At 43.8% G+C, this 20,540-nt stretch overlaps 2 protein-coding genes across 3 annotated transcripts in view; one reads left to right on the forward strand and one right to left on the reverse strand.

The window, feature by feature from the left end:
- The window catches only part of ptcd3 (pentatricopeptide repeat domain 3), a 29,510-nt gene extending 19,564 nt beyond the window's left edge, over positions 1-9,946 (reverse strand). The window contains exons 1-9 of one of the 2 annotated variants that reach the window (XM_084331746.1): positions 9,867-9,946; positions 8,098-8,129; positions 7,916-7,955; positions 5,750-5,795; positions 5,000-5,068; positions 3,905-4,009; positions 3,343-3,460; positions 1,954-2,057; positions 1,145-1,315 (exon numbers count right to left, since the gene is read on the reverse strand). In XM_084331746.1, coding sequence (XP_084187872.1) covers positions 1,145-1,315; positions 1,954-2,057; positions 3,343-3,460; positions 3,905-4,009; positions 5,000-5,068; positions 5,750-5,795; positions 7,916-7,955; positions 8,098-8,113 — 669 coding nt within the window. In that variant the 5' untranslated portion in view covers positions 8,114-8,129; positions 9,867-9,946. The remainder of the gene's footprint in view (positions 1-1,144; positions 1,316-1,953; positions 2,058-3,342; positions 3,461-3,904; positions 4,010-4,999; positions 5,069-5,749; positions 5,796-7,915; positions 7,956-8,097; positions 8,130-9,866) is intronic. The other variant, XM_084331747.1, reaches the window with a different exon arrangement.
- A 5,065-nt stretch (positions 9,947-15,011) lies between these two features.
- polr1a (RNA polymerase I subunit A) overlaps positions 15,012-20,540 on the forward strand; it is a 91,925-nt gene continuing 86,396 nt past the window's right edge. Inside the window, exons 1-3 of the mRNA XM_084331745.1 lie at positions 15,012-15,150; positions 19,068-19,176; positions 20,049-20,144. Coding sequence (XP_084187871.1) covers positions 15,074-15,150; positions 19,068-19,176; positions 20,049-20,144 — 282 coding nt within the window. The 5' untranslated portion in view covers positions 15,012-15,073. The remainder of the gene's footprint in view (positions 15,151-19,067; positions 19,177-20,048; positions 20,145-20,540) is intronic.

The raw sequence follows: 20,540 nt of genomic DNA on the forward strand, positions 1-20,540 counted from the left end.
CGCACAGGACCTACCAAAATGAACTGATTAAGACACTTGAACTAATGCATTCAGTCATTTGGATGGAGTTGTTAAAACTCACTCCACTCAAATCAATAGTTATATTTCACTCTACTCAAATCAAATTTAAAGCGACGTGACTGGGAGAAATTGTTGCCAGTCAGTTCAGCCAAAACAAATTCCTGGACCAAGGTCGAACCAGGGAGCTGCTGGAGCCGAAGGCCCTCTGGGAGATAAGAGTGGCAAGTGGCCCCCCCACCCCCAATCCCTATACCCAATCCCCCCCTCCCGCGTGTATGCCTGGCGCCTATGACGGCAGCCGACTAGTACGCGTGCTGGAGGGGGGGAGCCTAAGACTGTCTCATCACCAAAGTCCCTGCCCCTCTGGACAATCTTTCCTCCCTCCCTCCCGCCTGGCGCAACGACACCCCGGTGTTGCTGCAGCCGACAATCGCATATGGTGTCTCAGGCATTCTGTAGTCGACATGTGTCAACAAATGTACATGCCTGTTTGAATTTATGTTGTGCCGTTGTTACTGTAAAAATGTAATGATTGTGATATGATGTTGTTAATGAGACGATGAGCTGTATGTGTATGTCACTGGAATTTCCCCAAGGGGATCAATAAAGTACCTATCTACTACTGCTACTACTACTACTACTACTACTACTACTACTACTACTACTACTACTACTACTACTACTACTGCTGCTACTACTACTACTGGTACTACTACTGGTACTACTACTGCTGTTACTACTATTACTATTACTACTACTACTACTACTACTACTGCTACTACTACTGGTACTACTACTACTACTACTACTACTACTACTGGTACTACTACTACTACTACTACTGGTACTACTACTACTACTACTACTACTACTACTACTGCTACTACTACTGGTACTACTGCTGGTACTACTACTACTACTACTACTACTACTACTACTACTACTACTACTACTACTACTACTACTACTACTACTACTAGTACTACTGCTGCTACTGCTACTACTAACCATATCCATACCTTAACAATTCCTACTACTACTACTCCTCCAAACATACCATAACTATTCCTACTAAATATATCCATACCTTAACCATTCCTACTACTACTCCATCCATCCATACCTTAACCATTCCTCGTATGAGAGCAGAGTAAGAGCGTGTGTTTTTCTCAGGCAGCAGGTTGAAGATTCTCTCTGCATTATTGTTTTCTTTCCAAATGGCCTTTGGGAGGTCTGACTGCCGACGCACCCTCCCCCTCCTCTTCCTCGCCCCTTCCTCATCTACTGGCTCCTCCTGGACACACACACACACAAAACCAACAGAAGATTAGCTTAACAACCAGTCAGGACAGCTAGGGATGCAAGGAGGCATCCCTACTTTTTCCGTTTTTGATTTCGATACCGTCCGGTACTACAAACTTGATCGTCAGTATATTACTGTAGAACTGGGCAGATGTGAACATCCCATGACTATTTCTGTCTAGCTGTGCACCTGCATGTTTTTTGGCCATGCAGGTTCTTTGGGTACTTGCATGTGCACAAACAGCATTGAAATAGACTGTGGAAACAGAAATAAAGACATTATCTTCCATTTGACAGTGTGTTCATGTCTTATCTCTTTCAGTGGGTACAACATTTGATTATGTTTTATTATTAATATTAGAAATACATACGGTAGGTTTAGTGAAGAAGATCAGCACATAGATTACAGATCAACAATGACTTTCTTGTCATCTTTGGTGTTGATCAAATCTAAGGAATGGATTAACAAGTTGCTTTTTGATGAGGTAACTATAATATTGCTACTGAAATTGAGGTAGTAATCAGTTACACTACTTGTTACCGGGAGAAGTACTATTATTACTGTGATGCGTTACTGCCCAACACTGCTGGCATGCACTTAAGATGATGTTACATTATGGGATGTCTCACCACGATCTCTCTCTCTGGCACCCCCTCCTCGATGGGGTCTCTGTCGCCATAGAGACAGATCAGATCCAGCAGGTCACAGGTCATCTCCACGGAGACCGCTGTGCCTGGTGATTGGACAGAGGACAGACAGTTACCAGTGATCCAGCTCCTCTCAGTCTCTACATGAGTCATGTTTTCTGTTTGTTGGTTTGATTGTTTGAGTCCTTGCAGCTTGCAGGAGCTGATCATACAGCAGATGTGACCCTACTCAGTGTACTGGATTTATCTTTGTGAATGTGTGTATGTATGTATATTTGCGTATATTTGTATATATGCAGTATGTATATTAGGGATGTTCGATATTGGCTTTTTTACCGATATCCCGATATTGTCCAACTATTTTTCTTTTTTTTTTAAATCTTTTTCCCCCTCCTTTTCCCTCCGTTTTTCTCCCATCCCAATGTTAGTCGTTATGCCAATTCCCAATCCCCTTCCTGGTCGCTGCGCACCTACCCCCTACGGTTGGTCTGGGAGAGTGGAGGCTATCACGTGCTTCCTCCGACACATGTGTAGCCAATCAACCGCTTCTTTTCACCTGGCAGCGCGGACTCTCACTGAGAGGGTGTAACGTGTGGAAGGATCACACTACCCGCCTTAGATCCTTTCCTCGCTGAGCAGGCGCCCCGACCGAACTGTAGGAGTCGCTGTTTACAACGACCAGGACCCACCCCGCCAGCTTTTCCCACCCCCCAACACTGCCAATTGTGTTAGTATGAACAACCAGCCAAGCTGGTAGCAATGCCGAGAGCTGGGCTCGAACCCAGCATCTCCTGCACTAGTGGCGAGCGCCTTGCCCACTGTGCCACTTAGCCGCCCAGATATTGTCCAACTCTTAACCCTTTCACTGCCACACGACAGAAGGTTAACCCTTTACTATCACACAACCGACGGTTGCCGGTCTGTCGTGCGGCAGTGGAAGGGTTAATTTCCGATACCGATATATGGGGTTCCCCCCCCCCCCCCCCCAAAACGGAATAATTTCAGGTAATTAACATTACATATCGCTTGTCGTGGAATTAACACTACATTATGCATACTTTTGACAATAAATAAAATAAGAATTTGTTCTTACTTGCTTGCCTGGGTAAATAAAGGTTAAATAAAAAAATAAAATAAAAAACGTACGTAATTATTATTATTTAAAAAATCTTTTAACAGATACCGATAATTTTCGATATTACATTTGAATGCCAATATCGGCCGATAATATCGGTAGGCCGATAATATCGGACATCTCTAATATATATAGTATACATGTTACCAGCTTGTAGTAGCTGGTCATACATGTCTACATCAGCAGTGTATGTTTCTGTGTGTGTGTATATTTGTGTATATAAATATATATCTTACCAGTCTGCAGTAGCTGGTCATACATGTCTACAGCAGCCGTCACCTTCCTCAAGTTGATTCTCTCTCTCAGCGCATCCTCGCTCACCTCCTCCAGACGTAACGCCACTGGCATCAGACACTACGCGCGCACACACACACACACACAGACAGAGACACGCGCGCACACACACACAGACAGAGACACACACACACACACACACACACACACACACACACACACAGAGAGAGAGACACACACACAGAGAGAGATAATTAATTGCTAGTTGCATTGTGCTCCATTCAAAGTATAAACCCGCACATAACAATACAATGTAATGAAATTCGGAACATCACCGTGTGTTACTTACTGTAGCGGCAGGAGCTTCAGTAGAACTTTATTTCAAAATGAACAACTAAATAATCCTAAAATGTCCCTTAACCTTTTTATTATGATATGATTAAATAGACTGTGTAGTTGGCACAAGAGCTTTCTCACTTTCTTCACTGCAGCAGTGTTTTTATAGCTCTGAGTGTGTGTGTGTGTGTGTGTGTGTGTGTGTGTCTGTGTCTGTGTCTCTCTTACTGGTATGTGTGGTTCAGCAAAGTCTTTGGTGAAGAACTTTGGGTGGCCGTCAATAAAGAATTTGGCTGCCGATCTGCCTGCCTCCTGGGCGAGAGTGAATATCTTCTACACACACACAGAGAGAGAGAGAGAGAGAGAGAGAGAGAGAGAGAGAGAGAGAAAGAGAGAGAGAGAGAGAGAGAAAGAAACCTTGGGTTATGCAGGCTCAATGGCAACACAACAACATGAACAAATATAATTAATGTAAAGCAATTTATCTCGATGACAAGTGTTAAACAAGTGCAAATCTGCAATAGCTGTGACCTCATAAATGCATGATGCATGTATGCAATCCCACACCCACACTTCATGCCAAACTTCAGCCTCTTAGGGTGAAAACTGTGCCCGCTAGGGGTGGAGATACTTTTGTGGACCAATCAACAAACCAACCAACCAACCAACCAACCAATCAATCAATCAATCAACCGACTGGTAGCAGCAGGAAATGACACCGATGTGGTTATTCATTGGGTACTACATCAGTGGTACGGCTAGATAAGAGTCAAACCATCTTTTTTCTTTTTTTTTTATCCACTTTTTCTCCTCTTTTTCTATTTTTCTCCCATCCCAAGAATTTCCACTGTGCAAATTCTTCCCTCCCGTCTTGAACGTTGCTCGCATATGCCCCCCACTGGCCGGTTGTAGGGAGGATAGAAGCCTTGCATCACGTGTCCCCTCCGATACACGAGGAGGCAGCCTGTCACATCTTTTCGCCTGCCAGCGCGGACTCTCATTGGCGAGGTGTAACGTGTGGGAGGCTCACACTACCCCCGCCATTTCCTGTCTCTGCTGTGCAGGCGTCCCCCAACCGACCTGTAGGAGTCGCTGTCCACAACGTCCAGATTACCACCCATCGACTTCCACCCGCTAACTCTGCCAATTGAGCCAGTATGACGGCCGGCCCAAGCCGGAGGCAACGCCGACAGCCGGAGTCGAACCTGGTGTCTCTTGGGTTGGTGACGAGCGTAATGTCCGCTGCGCCACCCAGCCGCCCCGTCAAACCATCTTTTTGTACCTTTCTACTGTTTTACTTGACATAATGTGTTGGTGACTTACAAACTCATTGGATGTTCTGGGAGCCAGGTAGCAGTCATCCTGGAACCGGTACTGAGCCGACGTGGGATCCTGCAAGAGAGAGATATCTAACATCAATCAAGTCACTTTGCTTTGATTTCCAGCATGTTGACATGTTTCTTGGTATCGGATTCGAGAGATTCTCCAATATGGAGGAAACCCTGTTTTACCCTGGTATCAACTCAGTTCAGTGTTGGTATCGGTGTGTCCATACTCATAAATAAGACAGACAAGCAGGGAGATAGACAGACATGCAGATAGATAGACAGACAGGTAGAGAGATAGACAGACATGCAGATAGATAGACAGACAGGTAGAGAGATAGACAGACAGGTAGAGATATACCCAGATGGATAGATATACCCAGATAAGTAGAAATAGACAGAGCGGTAGAGATAGACAGATAGAGAGACAGACAGCCAGACAGCCAGACAGACAGACAGAGAGACAGACAGACAGACAGAGAGACAGACAGACAGACAGACAGACAGACAGACAGACAGACAGACAGACAGACAGACAGACAGACAGACAGACAGACAGACAGACAGACAGACAGACAGACAGACAGACAGACAGACAGACAGACCATACCTAAAGGATTTGTCACAGTGAGTTGAAGTTGGCCTACTCACTTCTGATGTTGAATCTATACGACACAAGTCAACAACAAGAAAGCCCTCTGTTCCAATACTTTGAACCGTCAATAGATGGATATGAAATACTTCTCACCCTGCTGACAGTGGAGGCCAGAGCCTGGAGGACTGCCTCTTTACTCCTGTTGAATGAAGAAGAAGTCTTTAATTGTTATGCAGATTAACACACATACATGCGAGATGGGCAACCCACAGGAACACACACATGCACTGAGTCGCCGATGAAATGTCTCTGCACTTTTCCCATCCCGTCGTCCTCCCCCCCCCCCCCAAGGGCAGCCAGGAGCAGACAAGGGCTGCGGCGTGGGCCACGCCCAGGGACCAATCCAAGTGCTCCTGTCCGTCTTCGTCAGGGATGCGACAGTGTTAGCGATCTGTTCTGCATGTTTTTCCATTGGGTTTATCTTATCTGGAGGGGAAACCCTTGCGAGCACAGGGATAATTATTTTGCATTTATTTTAAATTTGTCTTGTTTTGTTCTTGATTTATTGTGATGTTTCTTCTTGACTTGTTTAAAGAAGATGTGTCCGGCCCATGGGGACATTAACGTGTGTTGTCGGGCCTTACAAATACATTTGATTTGATTTGATAACATGCAAACTCCACACAGAAAGGTCCGGGAGATACCCCACCTGGGTATCTGGCAACCTGGTCCCCAAGCGGGAATCGAACCCAGGACCTTCTAGCTGTGAGGCGACAGTGTTAACCACTACACCACCATGCCGCCAGAACATGATCCACAGGGAAAGTTTTGAGCCCCCCCAGTCAAGCAATAATGCTGCTAAGATACATTCATCTTTATAGATAAGAGTCTTCACAGGGTTTCCCTGATACACCAGGTATCAGTGTGACTGTGCATCAATGGGGAAGATGACAATATCGTCACACTAGTGATCTTAACTACCCATCCATGCCCAAGCTTAATATGCAACAGGTGGAAATGTCACACTCATAGCCCTGCTGATTTGGATAAATGGCATGGAGACATGATTTCTGTTTGAAAGGGCTTTTAGTAAGACCAGTGCCATGGTTTCTCCATAGAGCGCCATTATACTTTTTAAATCAGGACAGTGACATGGTTTCTCCATAGAGCTCCATTATAATTTTAATCAGGACAGTGACATGGTTTCTCCATAGAGCTCCATTATACCGCTGCTGTCGGGACAAAACCTCATAACTCCAAAAACCCAACTTTTCAGCAGATGAAAAAAACTAACACAGATTTGAGGGTGAATAGAGTTAGGAGGTTTAGACAGATGATCGGTTTAATGCTTTCCCATTGTTTAAACTTTGTAAAACCCACACACACATATGGAGGATGATCTACGGAGTTGATTTATATAATAAAAAAATAAATAAAAAAATGGAGTTATGAGGTTTTGGCCCGACAGCAGCGATACTTTAATCAGGACAGTGACATGGCTTCTCCATAGAGCTCAATTATACTTTTCAGCACCACTTCTTGTCTTCCCTCACCCTCCCAGCCCCACCCGCTGGTGAGTGACCTCATCGTTCACCCTCCCAGCCCCACCCGCTGGTGAGTGACCTCATCGTTCACCCTCCCAGCCCCACCCGCTGGTGAGTGACCTCATCGTTCACCCTCCCAGCCCCACCCGCTGGTGAGTGACCTCATCGTTCACCCTCCCAGCCCCACCCACTGGTGAATGACCTCATCGCTCACCCTCCCAGCCCCACCCGCTGGTGAGTGACCTCTTCCCTCACCCTCCCAGCCCCACCCGCTGGTGAGTGACCTCATCGCTCACCCTCCCAGCCCCACCCGCTGGTGAATGACCTCATCCCTCACCCTCCCAGCCCCACCCGCTGGTGAATGACCTCATCCCTCACCCTCCCAGCCCCACCCGCTGGTGAATGACCACTCCGAGGAAACTGGCAACCTGTGGGCAACTCTGGGATAACATCACAGGTTTGATGCCTCATTTCCGAGCTTTGTACCAGGTGCTATGAGCCAACAGCATGGATGTGAAATAGACTAGTCAACAAGCCAGTAAGTGTTCAGCTGGATGCTACTGCAACAAAACTACAGCCAGTTTTTTCATGAGAACTGTACATATGTATTGATAGTCATCGGGGGAAACTTTTCACAATCATTGATGTGTGAAAACATGCATCGATGCCAAGGCTAAAACTGTACATCACTGTCCCATTCAGACTTAATGTAAATATGACACTGATACGTACTAAGATGTATTTATGGTAAAAAAAAATATATATATATACATACCATGTTTTCTTCCTGGGAATGACAATAGCCTCTGTCGATTCTGGAACAGCATGAGTAAAACATGATCACATTGATGTCACATCAACACTGGCATGATTTGTATCAGACGTCTCAGATTTTATGGAATATGCAGCATCACCAATGAGCCACTATTCCCTTTAGTAAAGTATTTTTTTTTTTACCTGCAGCTGTCACCATCTGTTGGCTGAACCCCCTGAAAGCAAAACAGAAGATACAATAAATTAATTCCCCTGCTCCTTACCAGCCACTAGAGGGTGCTACAGTAGGGTACAACTGGTACTGGTGGTAGGCTGGGTGCTGTGCTGTTAATTAAACACCATCCAATTCATACACGCTATTCCTAATGGTCTGAGACAGTCCAAAGACATTAGTGCACAATAACAACTCGCTCCCAAATCCAAACACTGATACAAATCTAACTTGTGATGTCATCAAGTGTACAGAGTGGATCTGCTCCATAGACAGTGAATAGAGACCTTTTTCACATGATGATTAGAATGCCCTCCATGTTGGAAGAGACAACAGCTTGTGCAAAACAACAGTTGTCCATTTGTCATTAGATGTATATCAACTAAACATAATAAGTGTGTGTTTTATTACTGGATCTTGCAAAAGATTTACAGTGGAACCATAATATCAGTGTTTTACCTACTCTACTACTGCTGCACAAAACATTTGGGATTTTCTTTTGAAAGTGGTTACCAAGGGTTACAGGCAGCCATGTTGGAAGAGAGATGATTACACAAACATTCCATGCAAGGCCTCTATTCGGAGAGATGGTATAGATGACAGTGACACAGAGCACCCAGGGAAATGCTCAGAGTACATGTGTACATTTTCTGTTTCAGAACTGGGAACACTAGAATGCGCTAAAGCTCATTTGCTTCTAAAAACTCAAACAAACATTCTGTGGGTCCACAAAATCAGTTTCCCATTCATTTTCAACAGAGCATTGTGGAGCAATGTGAGAAATGATTATGTTACACGAAGGGTCCTGCAACTCTTATGAAGTTAATAATTTAGACAACACTGATGATAATTGTGCATCATCATTGATCCAAGTGCAAGTCGATGAACTATCTATTGAATTATCCTAGAAGTTGGTGTATTCCAGTTGACAAATATAATCAAATCCAATAATACGACCATACAAAATAATTGACAGGGGGCTGGATTTGAAAGATGTCAGGGAATGATGTCAGAAATCAGTAAATGCTCCCTGTTATTATTGCCTTTAGATTTTAAAGATACATTTGGGGGAATACAGCAGTTAACACGCCCCCACCCTATATTATTATTATTGTATTATGCACAATCGTTGCGGGCAAGACCCCCCGCATTTCACTGTATACTTGTATGCCGTGACAAATAAAACTCTTGACTTGACTTGACTTGACTTGAAACTGTAACCCAATTACTCGCTGTGTGTGTGGTATAGCATGTAAGTTAGGGTTAAATGTACGTCAAATGTATATACTCTACGTCAAATGTATATACTCTCTTTTCTGGACTCTTTTTGTATCACAAACAGTACTGTATTTGCAAATCTGGTATGTCATAAATGTATAGATGTAGCAGTACTGTCTATCTGTATGTCATGTATGTCATATATGTTATGATGAATTGAAAATGGGGGACCCTGATGTAAACAAGACGAACGTCTTTCTCTGGTCTGCATCCCCTTAACAATTGTGTGTATTGAGCTGGTACTGTATTGTACCCATTCTGCAATATGTTAATAACATTTTCAATCAATCAATCGATCAATCAAACATGACCTCTTGCAGTTGGAGGATGAGAGCTAAAGCTAAAGGATGTAACGTCAGCCATCAGTCGCTGGTTTAACGACGATAACTTCCATACAGCCGATTTAAAAGTAAAACGCAACCACCGTTCTCATAGAAAACAGAAATAGCGGCACACGTCTTACCTGTGAGCCCATAAATATTGGTAGTTATTGAGTAGAAGTCGACTGTTGTTGTGGACATGACGCCCTACGTGCCGACAGGACGCCGCCATGTTGGAAACAACTCCGAGAGGCTCACGGGAGGGAGATACCACTGTGCGCTGAGACGGGGGGGAGACACAATTATTACAATGTCGTCTGAAGAAATTAGGTTATATTTCTACTTAGAATTTGATAAAGATTAAAAAAGAAAACGCGTGTCGTACTGTTTACTAAAACGATATATCCATCATGTACAAATATTCTACCCAGAATCATTTTATGCGTAATGCTGTTTCTGTATAATGACAATACAAGTTTCAAGTTCAAGTTTCTTTATTAGTTGTCATACAGTACAGAATACTTTTATATAAAATGCTTCTTTCTGTTTTGCTCCAGAGATTGTGCTAGATAAAAATAGATAAGTATAAAATAAGTATAGTAAGTATAAAATAGAAGTCAAGTACGTAGACAAAAGTGTTCAATACATTATACAATGTACAATGCAGAGTAGAAAAGTAACTGAGTTACAATACAATATACTATACAGTACAATGCAGAAATGGGATGAGATACAATTTAGGTACAATTTACAGTAAGGTGTAATGAGGTATGGGTTGTAGTGCAAATTCTTTACCAATAAATATAAAGTGTGTTTAGGTGTTCTAAAGTGGGTAAAGTGGGTGCTGCAGTGAGTTGTTTGTTTAAAGTGAGTGTGTGCGTGTGGATGTGTGTGCTGTGAGTGCATTTGATGGTTGTTACGATTGTTCATTGTTCAATCATTGTTCATTGATCATTGAGCATCCTGATGGCCTGGGGATAGAAGCTCCTTCTGAGTCTCTCTGTGCTTGCCATGAGACTCCGGTATCGCTTGCCTGACCGCAGCAGTTCAAAGAGGCAGTTGTTTGGGTGGCTGGAGTCTTTGATTATTCTCTTAGCCTTGCCCATGCACCGCTTGTTGTAAATGCCTTGGAGAGCGGGAAGCCCCTCTCCAATTGTGTGTTCGGCTGAACGGGCCACTCTCTGTAGTCTGCTGCGGTCTTGTGCAGTGCTATTCCCAAACCAGGAGGTGATATTGCCAGTCAGGATGCTCTCTATTGTGCATGAGTAGAAGTTCTTGAGGATCTTCTGACTCACGTTGAACTTCCTTAAGCGCCTAAGGAAGTAGAGGCGTTGTCGTGCCTTCTTGATAACACTGTCAGTGTCAATGTGTGTGGTCCATGTCAAGTCCTCAGATATGTGGACTCCGAGGTACTTAAAACTGTTCACTCTCTCAATCGGTGCCCCATCGAAGCTGAGGGGGCTGTAGTCCCTGACCCCCGACCTCCTGAAGTCCACAATCATCTCCTTTGTTTCGCTGACGTTCAGGGAGAGGCAGTTCTCTTGACACCATCCCGCTAGAACCTTAACCTCCTCCAGGTAGGCCCTCTCGTCGTTTGCAGAGATCAGGCCCACCACTACTGTGTCGTCAGCAAATTTGATGATTGTGTTGTTGTTCCGCTGTGCCACGCAGTCATGTGTGTGCAGGGAGTAGAGGAGGGGACTCAGGACACAGCCCTGGGGGGCCCCTATGTTGAGTGTGATGGATGAGGAGGCGCAGTTGCCTGCTCTCACCACCTGGGGTCTGCCCGTCAGGAAGTCCAAGACCCACTGGCAGAGGTCATAGTTCAAGCCCAGGTCCCTGAGCTTGGCTATGAGTTTGGAGGGGACTATGGTATTGAATGCTGAGCTGTAGTCGATGAATAGCATTCTAGTTCCCCTGCCTCTTGTCCAGGTGTGATGCTGCTGTGTGCAGCACATGGGCTATGGCGTCCTCCGTGGACCTGTTGGGGCGATATGCAAATTGCAGGGGGTCCAGGTTGATGGGGAGGGAGGAGCAGATGTACAGTAGCCCTTCACTAGCTTCTCAAAGCACTTCATGGCTATGGAGGTGAGAGCTACAGGGCGTTAGTCATTGAGGCAAGCAGGCTTTGATTTTTTGGGTACAGGGATAATGGTGGACTTCTTCAGACAGGTGGGGATGACAGCCTGTTCTAAGGACAGTGAATACCGGGGCCAGTTGGTCGGCAGACTTTTAGGACGCGGCCGGGGATGCCGTCCGGTCCTGCTGCCTTCCTGATATTCACTTTCTTAAAGGTCCTCCTCACCTCATGTTCTCTTATCCTGACACGCATCCTGAACACTGAGCCTCAAACCTCACATAGAAGGTATTGAGATCATTTGCTAAGGAGATGTCACTGTTCAGCTTGAGGGAGGTGCCTTTGTAATCTGTCATCGTTCTGAGGCCCTGCCACATACCTCTATCTAGAGTCAGCCTGTTCATATTGAAGTTCAATTTTATCCCTGTAGCGCCTTTTTGCTTCTATTACTGCCCTCCTAACGTTTTACATACATTTTAATCTAATTTTATCTAATCTAATCCAAAAGGTGAAGGGTCAGTGAAACGTCACACTTACTCTGGTATCGTGGAACCTGAGTTTATCACTGGTATTTACCATTTGGTCGGCCGTTCGAGAGACTCAGAAGGAGCTTCTATCCCCAGGCCATCAGGATGCTCAACGACAATGACACTATGTAACAAACCATCAAATACACTCACAGCACACATGCACACGTACACACTCACTTTAAATAAACAACTCACTGTAGCACCCACTTTACCCACTTTAGACACTTTAACACACTTTATATTAGATTTGCACTACAACTGATACCTCATTGCACCTTACCCTAAGTTGTACCTCATCCCACTTCTGCATTGTACTGTATATTGTATTGTAACTCAGTTACTTTTTCTCTACTCTGCATTGTATATTGTATATATGTATATATATTTTTTTATCCACTTTTTCTCCCCATTTTCAATTTTTCTCCCATCCCAATTTCGTGTATCCAATTCTTCCCTCCCCTGTCTTGAACGTTGCTAGACTATGCCTCCCACAGGTCGGGTGTAGTGAGGACAGAAGCCTTGCATCACGTGTCCCCTCCGGTACACGAGCCTGTCGCATCTTTTCACCGCAGCAGCTCGAACTCTCAGTGGCAAGGAGTAACGCGTGGGAGGCTAACGCTGCCCCCGCTACTTCCTGCTTCCATCGCACCGGCGTCACCAAACCGACCTGTAGGAGTCGCTGTCCACAACATAGCAACGCCGAGACCCTCGAACCCAGAGTCTCCTGCGTTAGAGGCGAGTGCCTTGCCCACTGCGCCAATCAGCCGCCCTATATATATATGTATATTGAACACTTTTGTTTACACTTGTCTACGTACTTGACTTTCTATTTTATACTTATTTTATACTGATTTTATACTTTTTCTTTTTTTTATATATTTTTTTTATTATTTTTTAAACATACACATAAACATAAACATAACAACATAAAATTAGATATACAAGCATTAATTAACAGTACACATCCAATGAAATCACCATTTAAATAAATGTATTATACGAGATATACACCTAATACTTATCTAATACCCTACACACAGGGGTGTAGCTCCAGATTCTGGGCCCCATGAAAGAATGTATTTGTAGCCCCCCAGTGAATGCGAGCGCGCGCGCATGAAAACACATAATATGGTTTTTACCTATACATTCGGATCAGCAGTTCAGCACCTGCACTGTTGGTGGGTGAGCCTAGTAAAGGATGTTGCATTGCGTTCATCTTCAATGAATGGACCAATGCAATAGTCTACCAAAGCCCCCCCTCTCTCTCTATATATCTCACACACACACACACTAGGGTGACCAGGTGTCCCCCTTTTGGTTGTACTGTCCCACCATTTGACCAAATGTCCCGCGTCCCTCATATTGAGAGGATGTCCCTCTTTTCGAAGCCAAAAAAAACATGCGTCTAAAAGCCCCTCCCTACAGACAGTAAACGTAGCAACCCGCCTCTTGTCCACACACATTGCTCTGATTGGTTATAGTACTTTAGCGTGCTGCTTGCCTGCTTGTGACGTGACTGAGACTGAGTCGTGACGCTACCTCATATCGCAAATCTGATTGGTAAAAAAAAACACAACAACATTACAAGCGAACTAGTTCAAGATGGAAAGCAGTAAAAAGAAACGGACCTGCAGTTACAACCAAGACTGGCAAACGACACATGACTGGGTGAGGCAGATGGCAGGCAATCCGCAGCAGGCTTTCTGTGTTTTGTGTCATAGTTCGTTTTCAATTGCGCATGGAGGAGAATACAACTTGAAGTGCCACAGTGGACGTGAGTCTCACTTGAAAGTGGCTCACCAAAAAGAAACATCCAGATCTATGGATACGTTTCTTTTTAAACCAAACAATGATAGCCAGACGGACAAGGTCACTGCAGCTGAGATAACAAGTGTCTATCACACAGTACAACACTCCCATTCATACAGGTCAGCCGACTGTGGTAACCTTTAACCTTTGATTTAAATCTATTCGGTGAAGACCATGGCAGTTATTCTAATATAGAAACACAATTTATTTGTATTATTATTTTTGTATTATACTACACTGTTTTCCCTAGTTCTGTGTTAACAGGGAATATCAAACACAAGACATTCCTGTCAAGTGATGACGTTTGAATATTTAAAACAGATGTTAGGTGGTATTTAATTTGTATTTATTTTGATTTAACCTTTAACCTTTGATTTAAATCTATTCAGTGAAGACCATGGCAGTTATTCTAATAAAAAAATTTACATTATCTATCTGTCCCACTTTGTCCCACTTTGTCCCACCAAAATCGTACTGTTGTCCCACTTTGTCCCACCAAAATCTTACTGTTGTCCCACTTTTGGACTTTTTGCATCTGGTCACCCTAACACACACTCACACACACACACACACACTCACACACACACACACACACACACTTCACCCTTATTTTATACTTTATACTTTATCTAGCACACCCTCAGGAACAAAACAGAAAGAAGCATTTCATATAAAAAATTATCTGTATTTTTGTATGACAACTAATAAAGAAACTGGAAACTAACTTCTTGGTGGTAAAATCGGACTTTTTAGAGTTGACGAGGACTGACCGATCGCACCCCTGGTCAGTGGAGAGATGGTACAGTCTGGAGCTCCCACGTGGTGCTGTACTGAAGGACCCAGCTCCACTTCCGTCACATGTGTTTTTACACGTTATGAAGAAATGTATTTCATTTAACTCTACATTATTATAATTTGGACTTTTCTCTCCAACATGCTGTTTGGAAAGGAAGTGCCATGGCGGCAACTGGAGGGCCTGACATTCGGCATGTACTCTGCTGAGGAGATCAGGTATGATGATGGGGTTGATGGTTTAGCTCCGGCTCAGCTACATGCTACACATGGGATTCAAAACAACATGCTGGGGCATGTCTGTCTGTCTGTCTGTCTGTCTGTCTGTCTGTCTCTGTGTGTGTTGGCTGCTGTAGTCAATCAGTGGTTCTCAAACCTTGTCGCGGACCCCCAAATAGACACACAATAGGTCAGGGACCCCCATCTGAGAAAACATTTGTTCTTAGATATGAATTATTCCAGAATTCCATAACTCTACAAAAATGGGGGACCCTGATGTAAACAAGACGAAAGTCTTTCTCTGGTCTGCATCCCCTTAACAATTGTGTGTATTGAGCTGTACTGTAATGTACCCATTCTGCAATCTGTTAATACAGTTTTCAATCAGGTCAGGGACCCCCATCTGAGAAAACATTTGTTCTTAGATATGAATTATTCCAGAATTCCATAACTCTACACTGTAGGTGGGGAGATAACAGGAGAGAGTCATATGAGCAGACTAGTCATTCGTATGAATGAATTATTGTTATATGTTCGCCCTGGAACTCCTTCAAGGCCTGCATGGCCACTTTAGTAATAATAATAATAATAATAATAATAATAATAATAATAATAATAATAACAACTTATATATAGGGCAATTCCAGCGTTATGGATGTTACATTCAGAGAGAACATTGGAAACTTAACTTAACATTGACAAGGCATCGATTTGAATTGGAAGTATAATTTACACATTTTAGTTACACTTATTGAGATAAAGATGAGCCTGCAGTAAGAAATGTTTTGACATTTTGAGATAGGTGACAATTACACAGCGTTATGGATGTTACGGAAATTGACAAGCTTTTCGGACTCACTGAACACATGATGAAAACTCTGTGAATATCTTTTTCAAAGAATAACATGTTTACTATCACTTTGTAGGGAAGGCTTTGAGGTACCCAAAAAGCACATTCAGGAAAACCTGGCATTTCCTCTCAAGGAATGAATCACAAAAAAGTGCCGTTATGGATGTTAAATTTTTACGTTATGGATGTTACACGTCTGAAATAGACAAAAAACACTATCAAAAATAGGGCTTTACCCACATGTGTTTGACTTCGGTGGACCATTTTGAGGGTCAAACCAGTCTGGATTCATGTTGTAGTCTGAAAAAATGCCAGGAAATGCTTCTTCTTCTTCTTCTTTAGAATTTCCGGCAGTGTAGATGCGTGGCGTATTACTGCCCTCTGCAGTTCTTTTGATGAGTTGTTGTTGTTGTTGTTGTTGTTGTTGTTCTTCTTCTTCTTCTTCTTCTTCTTCTTCTTCTTCTTCTTCTTCTTCTTCTTCTTCTTCTTCTTCTTCTTCTTCTTCTTCTTCTTCTTCTTCTTCTTCTTCTTCTTCCTTCTTTCTTCTTTCTTCTTTTGAATTTCCTGCAGTGTAGATGCAACATGGTGTATTACTGCCCTCCTCAGTTCTTATACTCCGCTAGTGGTTTGGTTTCCATAGTTAGGTCTCTGGTAAATCAACTTTTGGTCGTTTACACTCTTCTTCTTCTCATCTTCAAAACACATTACTATCGTCTCTATCTCCTTCTTCTCTGCTCCTCTTGCCTGTCTAATACTAATAAATACAATAACGCTATTAGGGCTGTCTTAAATACTTCGAAGCTTCGAAGCTTCGTTCGATGGCACAAGCTTCGAACATAAAAAAAAAAATCGAAGTTTAAAAAAATATATATATATATATTTTTTTTACTTCGATTTGTGTGTGTGTGTGTGTGTGTGTGTGTGTGTGTGTGTGTGTGTGTGTGTGTGTGTGTGAACTACCCATCCCAGTTAGGACAGCCGAATCCCGTCCAATCTTTCGCCGTCGACTAAAGACTCACTTCTTCAACCATTATCTGAAATGATAAAAAAAAAAAAAAAATCGAACCGTGACTAACCTTACTGTCATGCACTTGTCCTAATAAACTAACCTACACTGTAACACGCAACACTTTGATGAACATTGTTACTCAGCTGATAGAGTTGTACCCTTCTTGCTGTCTTGTCGTACAGAACTTGTAAGTCGCTTTGGATAAAAGCGTCAGCTAAATGACTAAATGTAAGTGTGTGTGTAGGTGTGTGTGTAGGTGTGTGTGTGTGTGTGTGTGTGTGTGTGTGTGCGCGCGCCTTGTAGAATTCCACACATAAGAAAGAAAGATACTGGGATGAATAAACAAAATAGGAAATAAAATGTAGAAATGCATGCAATACATAAATAAATATGAATCTCCATATATGAAATATAACATTTAGATAAGGTGCTACTGAGATGTTTTGGTGAGTTCTTTGTTTTTTTGTGGAAGTTGCCCTTCTTAAAAATGCATGAATATTCACTGATAATTGGTCTGTAGTGGAGTCTACAAGGTCTACATTGCCGGACCATGTAGAATCCAGACCTTGTAGACTGACATAATTCTGTGCATAGTTTAGTCTACACAGGCCATAAATAACAACATGTTTTACAGTGTCGAGCCCAGCTCATTGGTGCTTTGTGAGTTATGCATGACTGTTTCAGAACACCTCTGCGTTGCTCACTGTATCTGCTCTCCCATCACCTTTTTATTATGGTTGTTTTAAACAGTGGTGCAGTCGTAATTTGGGCCAAGGCCAAACGCCACGTGCACGCGCGCTCCCGCGCATACATGTATCTCTCCTCTTTCATGAGTCGGAGCTGGGGACGAGACGGGCGGTCTTTTGTCACATCACACACGCCCAACACTCCACACACACGCACACACACACACACACTCCGCACACACACACACACACACACACACACACACACACACCACACACCACACACCACACACCACACACCACACACACACACACACACACACACACACACACACACACACACACACACACACACACTAGGATGCGCGCAATTCTGCCTCAGTGACGAAGCCCAAACGTCGTTTGAGCGCGTATGCCCAGCACTGCACCCCTGGTTTTAAACAAATCTATGTCATGTTGTATATTGTATTTTGTTCATTCTAATTAGATTATTTTACTTTAATTATTCAATTTTAAGCGGCTACGTGGCGTAGTGGGCAAGGCGCTCGCCACGAATGCGGAGACGCTGGGCTCGCCTGTTCGAGCCCAGCGCTCCACATTGCTTTCAGTTTAGCTGGTCGTTCATACTAATACACATTGGCCATATTAGGGGGTGGGAAACTGATGGGTGGGGATCGGGCGTTGTGGACAGCGACTCCTACAGGTCGGTTGGTGTGCCTGCGCAGTAGAATCAGGAAGTGTCGGGGGCAGCATGAGCCTCCCACGCGTTACTCCTCGCCACTGAGAGATCGAGCTGCACAGGTGAAAAGATGCGACTGCTGTTACCTCAAGTACCGGAGGGGACTTGTGCTATGTATGACTTAGTCCACATTGCAGCCGGCTTGTGGGAGGCAAGAAACAACGTTCGTGACAGGGGAGGGTTTAATTGGATGATACGAAATTGGGATGGGAGAAAATATAGAAAAAATGGGAGAAAAAGTGGATATAAAAAAAAAATTATTAAATTTTAAATCCTTGACACACTGAAAACTATGGTTTTATTTTTCTTTTTTACTTAATTTGCACTCTGTCTCTGCAGTGCACTTGTTCACTTACATTGTACAGCCTGCTCATCTACCACAAGGTGACAACAAGGTGATGGAGTGGAGATTCTGTCCCGCAAATCCGCTACTCTCTCATTAAATACTGTGCCAAGTTAGCTTGGTGTATTGAAGCACAGACAAACACACACACACACAGAGGAAGGGAGAACATTGGCTCAGTAATCGGCCAATATTTTATTTATTAATAAAATGCCTACTTTCTCTCTGTCCCTAGTAGGAACTTGTATTGATAAAATACCTTCTCCCCCCCCCCCCCCCCCCACTCCCAGGAAGCTGAGTGTGAAGACCATCACTAACTTCAGGTTCTTGGACAGTGTTGGTAATGTTGCTCCTAACGGTCTCTATGACCTGGCCCTGGGACCACCAGACAATAAGGAGGTAAGTGACGCATGAAGGATTTACACAATACACACATACAATCGTAGTCCAAGATATTCTGGATAGGGTGGGGAAGTATACAGTATTTTATGTATCATACTGTATTGTTAGTTTCCTGCTATATTAAAGCATGTTTTAATGTGTTTATCATACTGTGTTGATATTTCCTGCTATATTAAAGCATGTGTTAATGAGGGCGGTCAGGTGGCGTAGCGGAGATTGCGTTCGTCACCAACCCCGGAGACGATAGGATTCGAATCCAGCTCACAGCTCCGGGGTTGTCACCAGCTTGGCTGGCCGTTCACACTAATACAATTGGCAGTATTAGAGGGTGGGAGAAGCTGGCGGGGTGGGTCCGGGTCGTTGTAAACAGCGACTCCTACAGTTCGGTCGGGGCGCCTGCTAAGCGCGGATAGGATCTAAGTGGGATAGTGTGATCCTTCCACACGCTACGCCCTCTCAGTGAGAATCCGCGCTGCCAGGTGAAAAGAAGCGGTTGATTGGCTAGACGTGTGTCGGAGGAAGCACGTGATAGCCTCTCCTCTCCCAGACCGACTGTGGGGGGTAAGTGCGCAGCGACCAGGAAGGGGATTGGGAATTGGCATAACGACTAACATTGGGATGGGAGAAAATCGGAGGAAAAAAGGAGGGGGAAAAAGATTAAAAAAAAAAGAAAAGCATGTGTTAATGTATGTATCATACTGTATTGATATTTCCTGCTATATTAAAGCATGTGTTATTGTGTTTATCATACTGTATTGATATTTCCTGCTATATTAAAGCACGTGTTAATGTGTGTTCATCATACCGTGTATTGTTAATTTCCTGCTATATTAAATTACGTGTTAACATGTTTAACTGTCTACGTCCAGGTGTGTTCTACCTGCCATCAGGATTTCAACACCTGTCCAGGACACATGGGGCACGTAGAGCTGCCTCTTCCTGTCTTCAACCCTCTGTTCTTCGATGTAAGTACTGAGACACACATACACATGTCCTATTCTCTCCTCTCCTCTCCTTTCTTCTCATCCCATCTTCATCCACCCTCTCCTCTCCTCTCCTATACTCTCATCTCCCATCCTCTCTCCTCCCCTATCCTCCCCCATCCCATCCCATCATCTCCTCTCAACTCCTTTCCTTTCCTCTCTCCCACTCCCCCTCCTCTCTCCTCTCCTCCTTTCCTTTCCTCTCCCCTCTTCTCGTCTATCCTCTCCTTCCCTATCCTCTCCCATCCCATCATCTCCTCTCAACTCCTTTCCTCTCCTCTCTCCTCTTCTCATTTCCTCTCCCATCCTCTCTCCTCGCCCATCCTCTCCTTTCCTCTCCTCTCCTGGGGGACAGTGGCATTTTCAACTGTGGTGTTT

The sequence above is a fragment of the Notolepis coatsorum genome (assembly GCF_963971535.1).
Source record: "Notolepis coatsorum genome assembly, chromosome: 16".
Taxonomy (NCBI): domain Eukaryota; kingdom Metazoa; phylum Chordata; class Actinopteri; order Aulopiformes; family Paralepididae; genus Notolepis; species Notolepis coatsorum.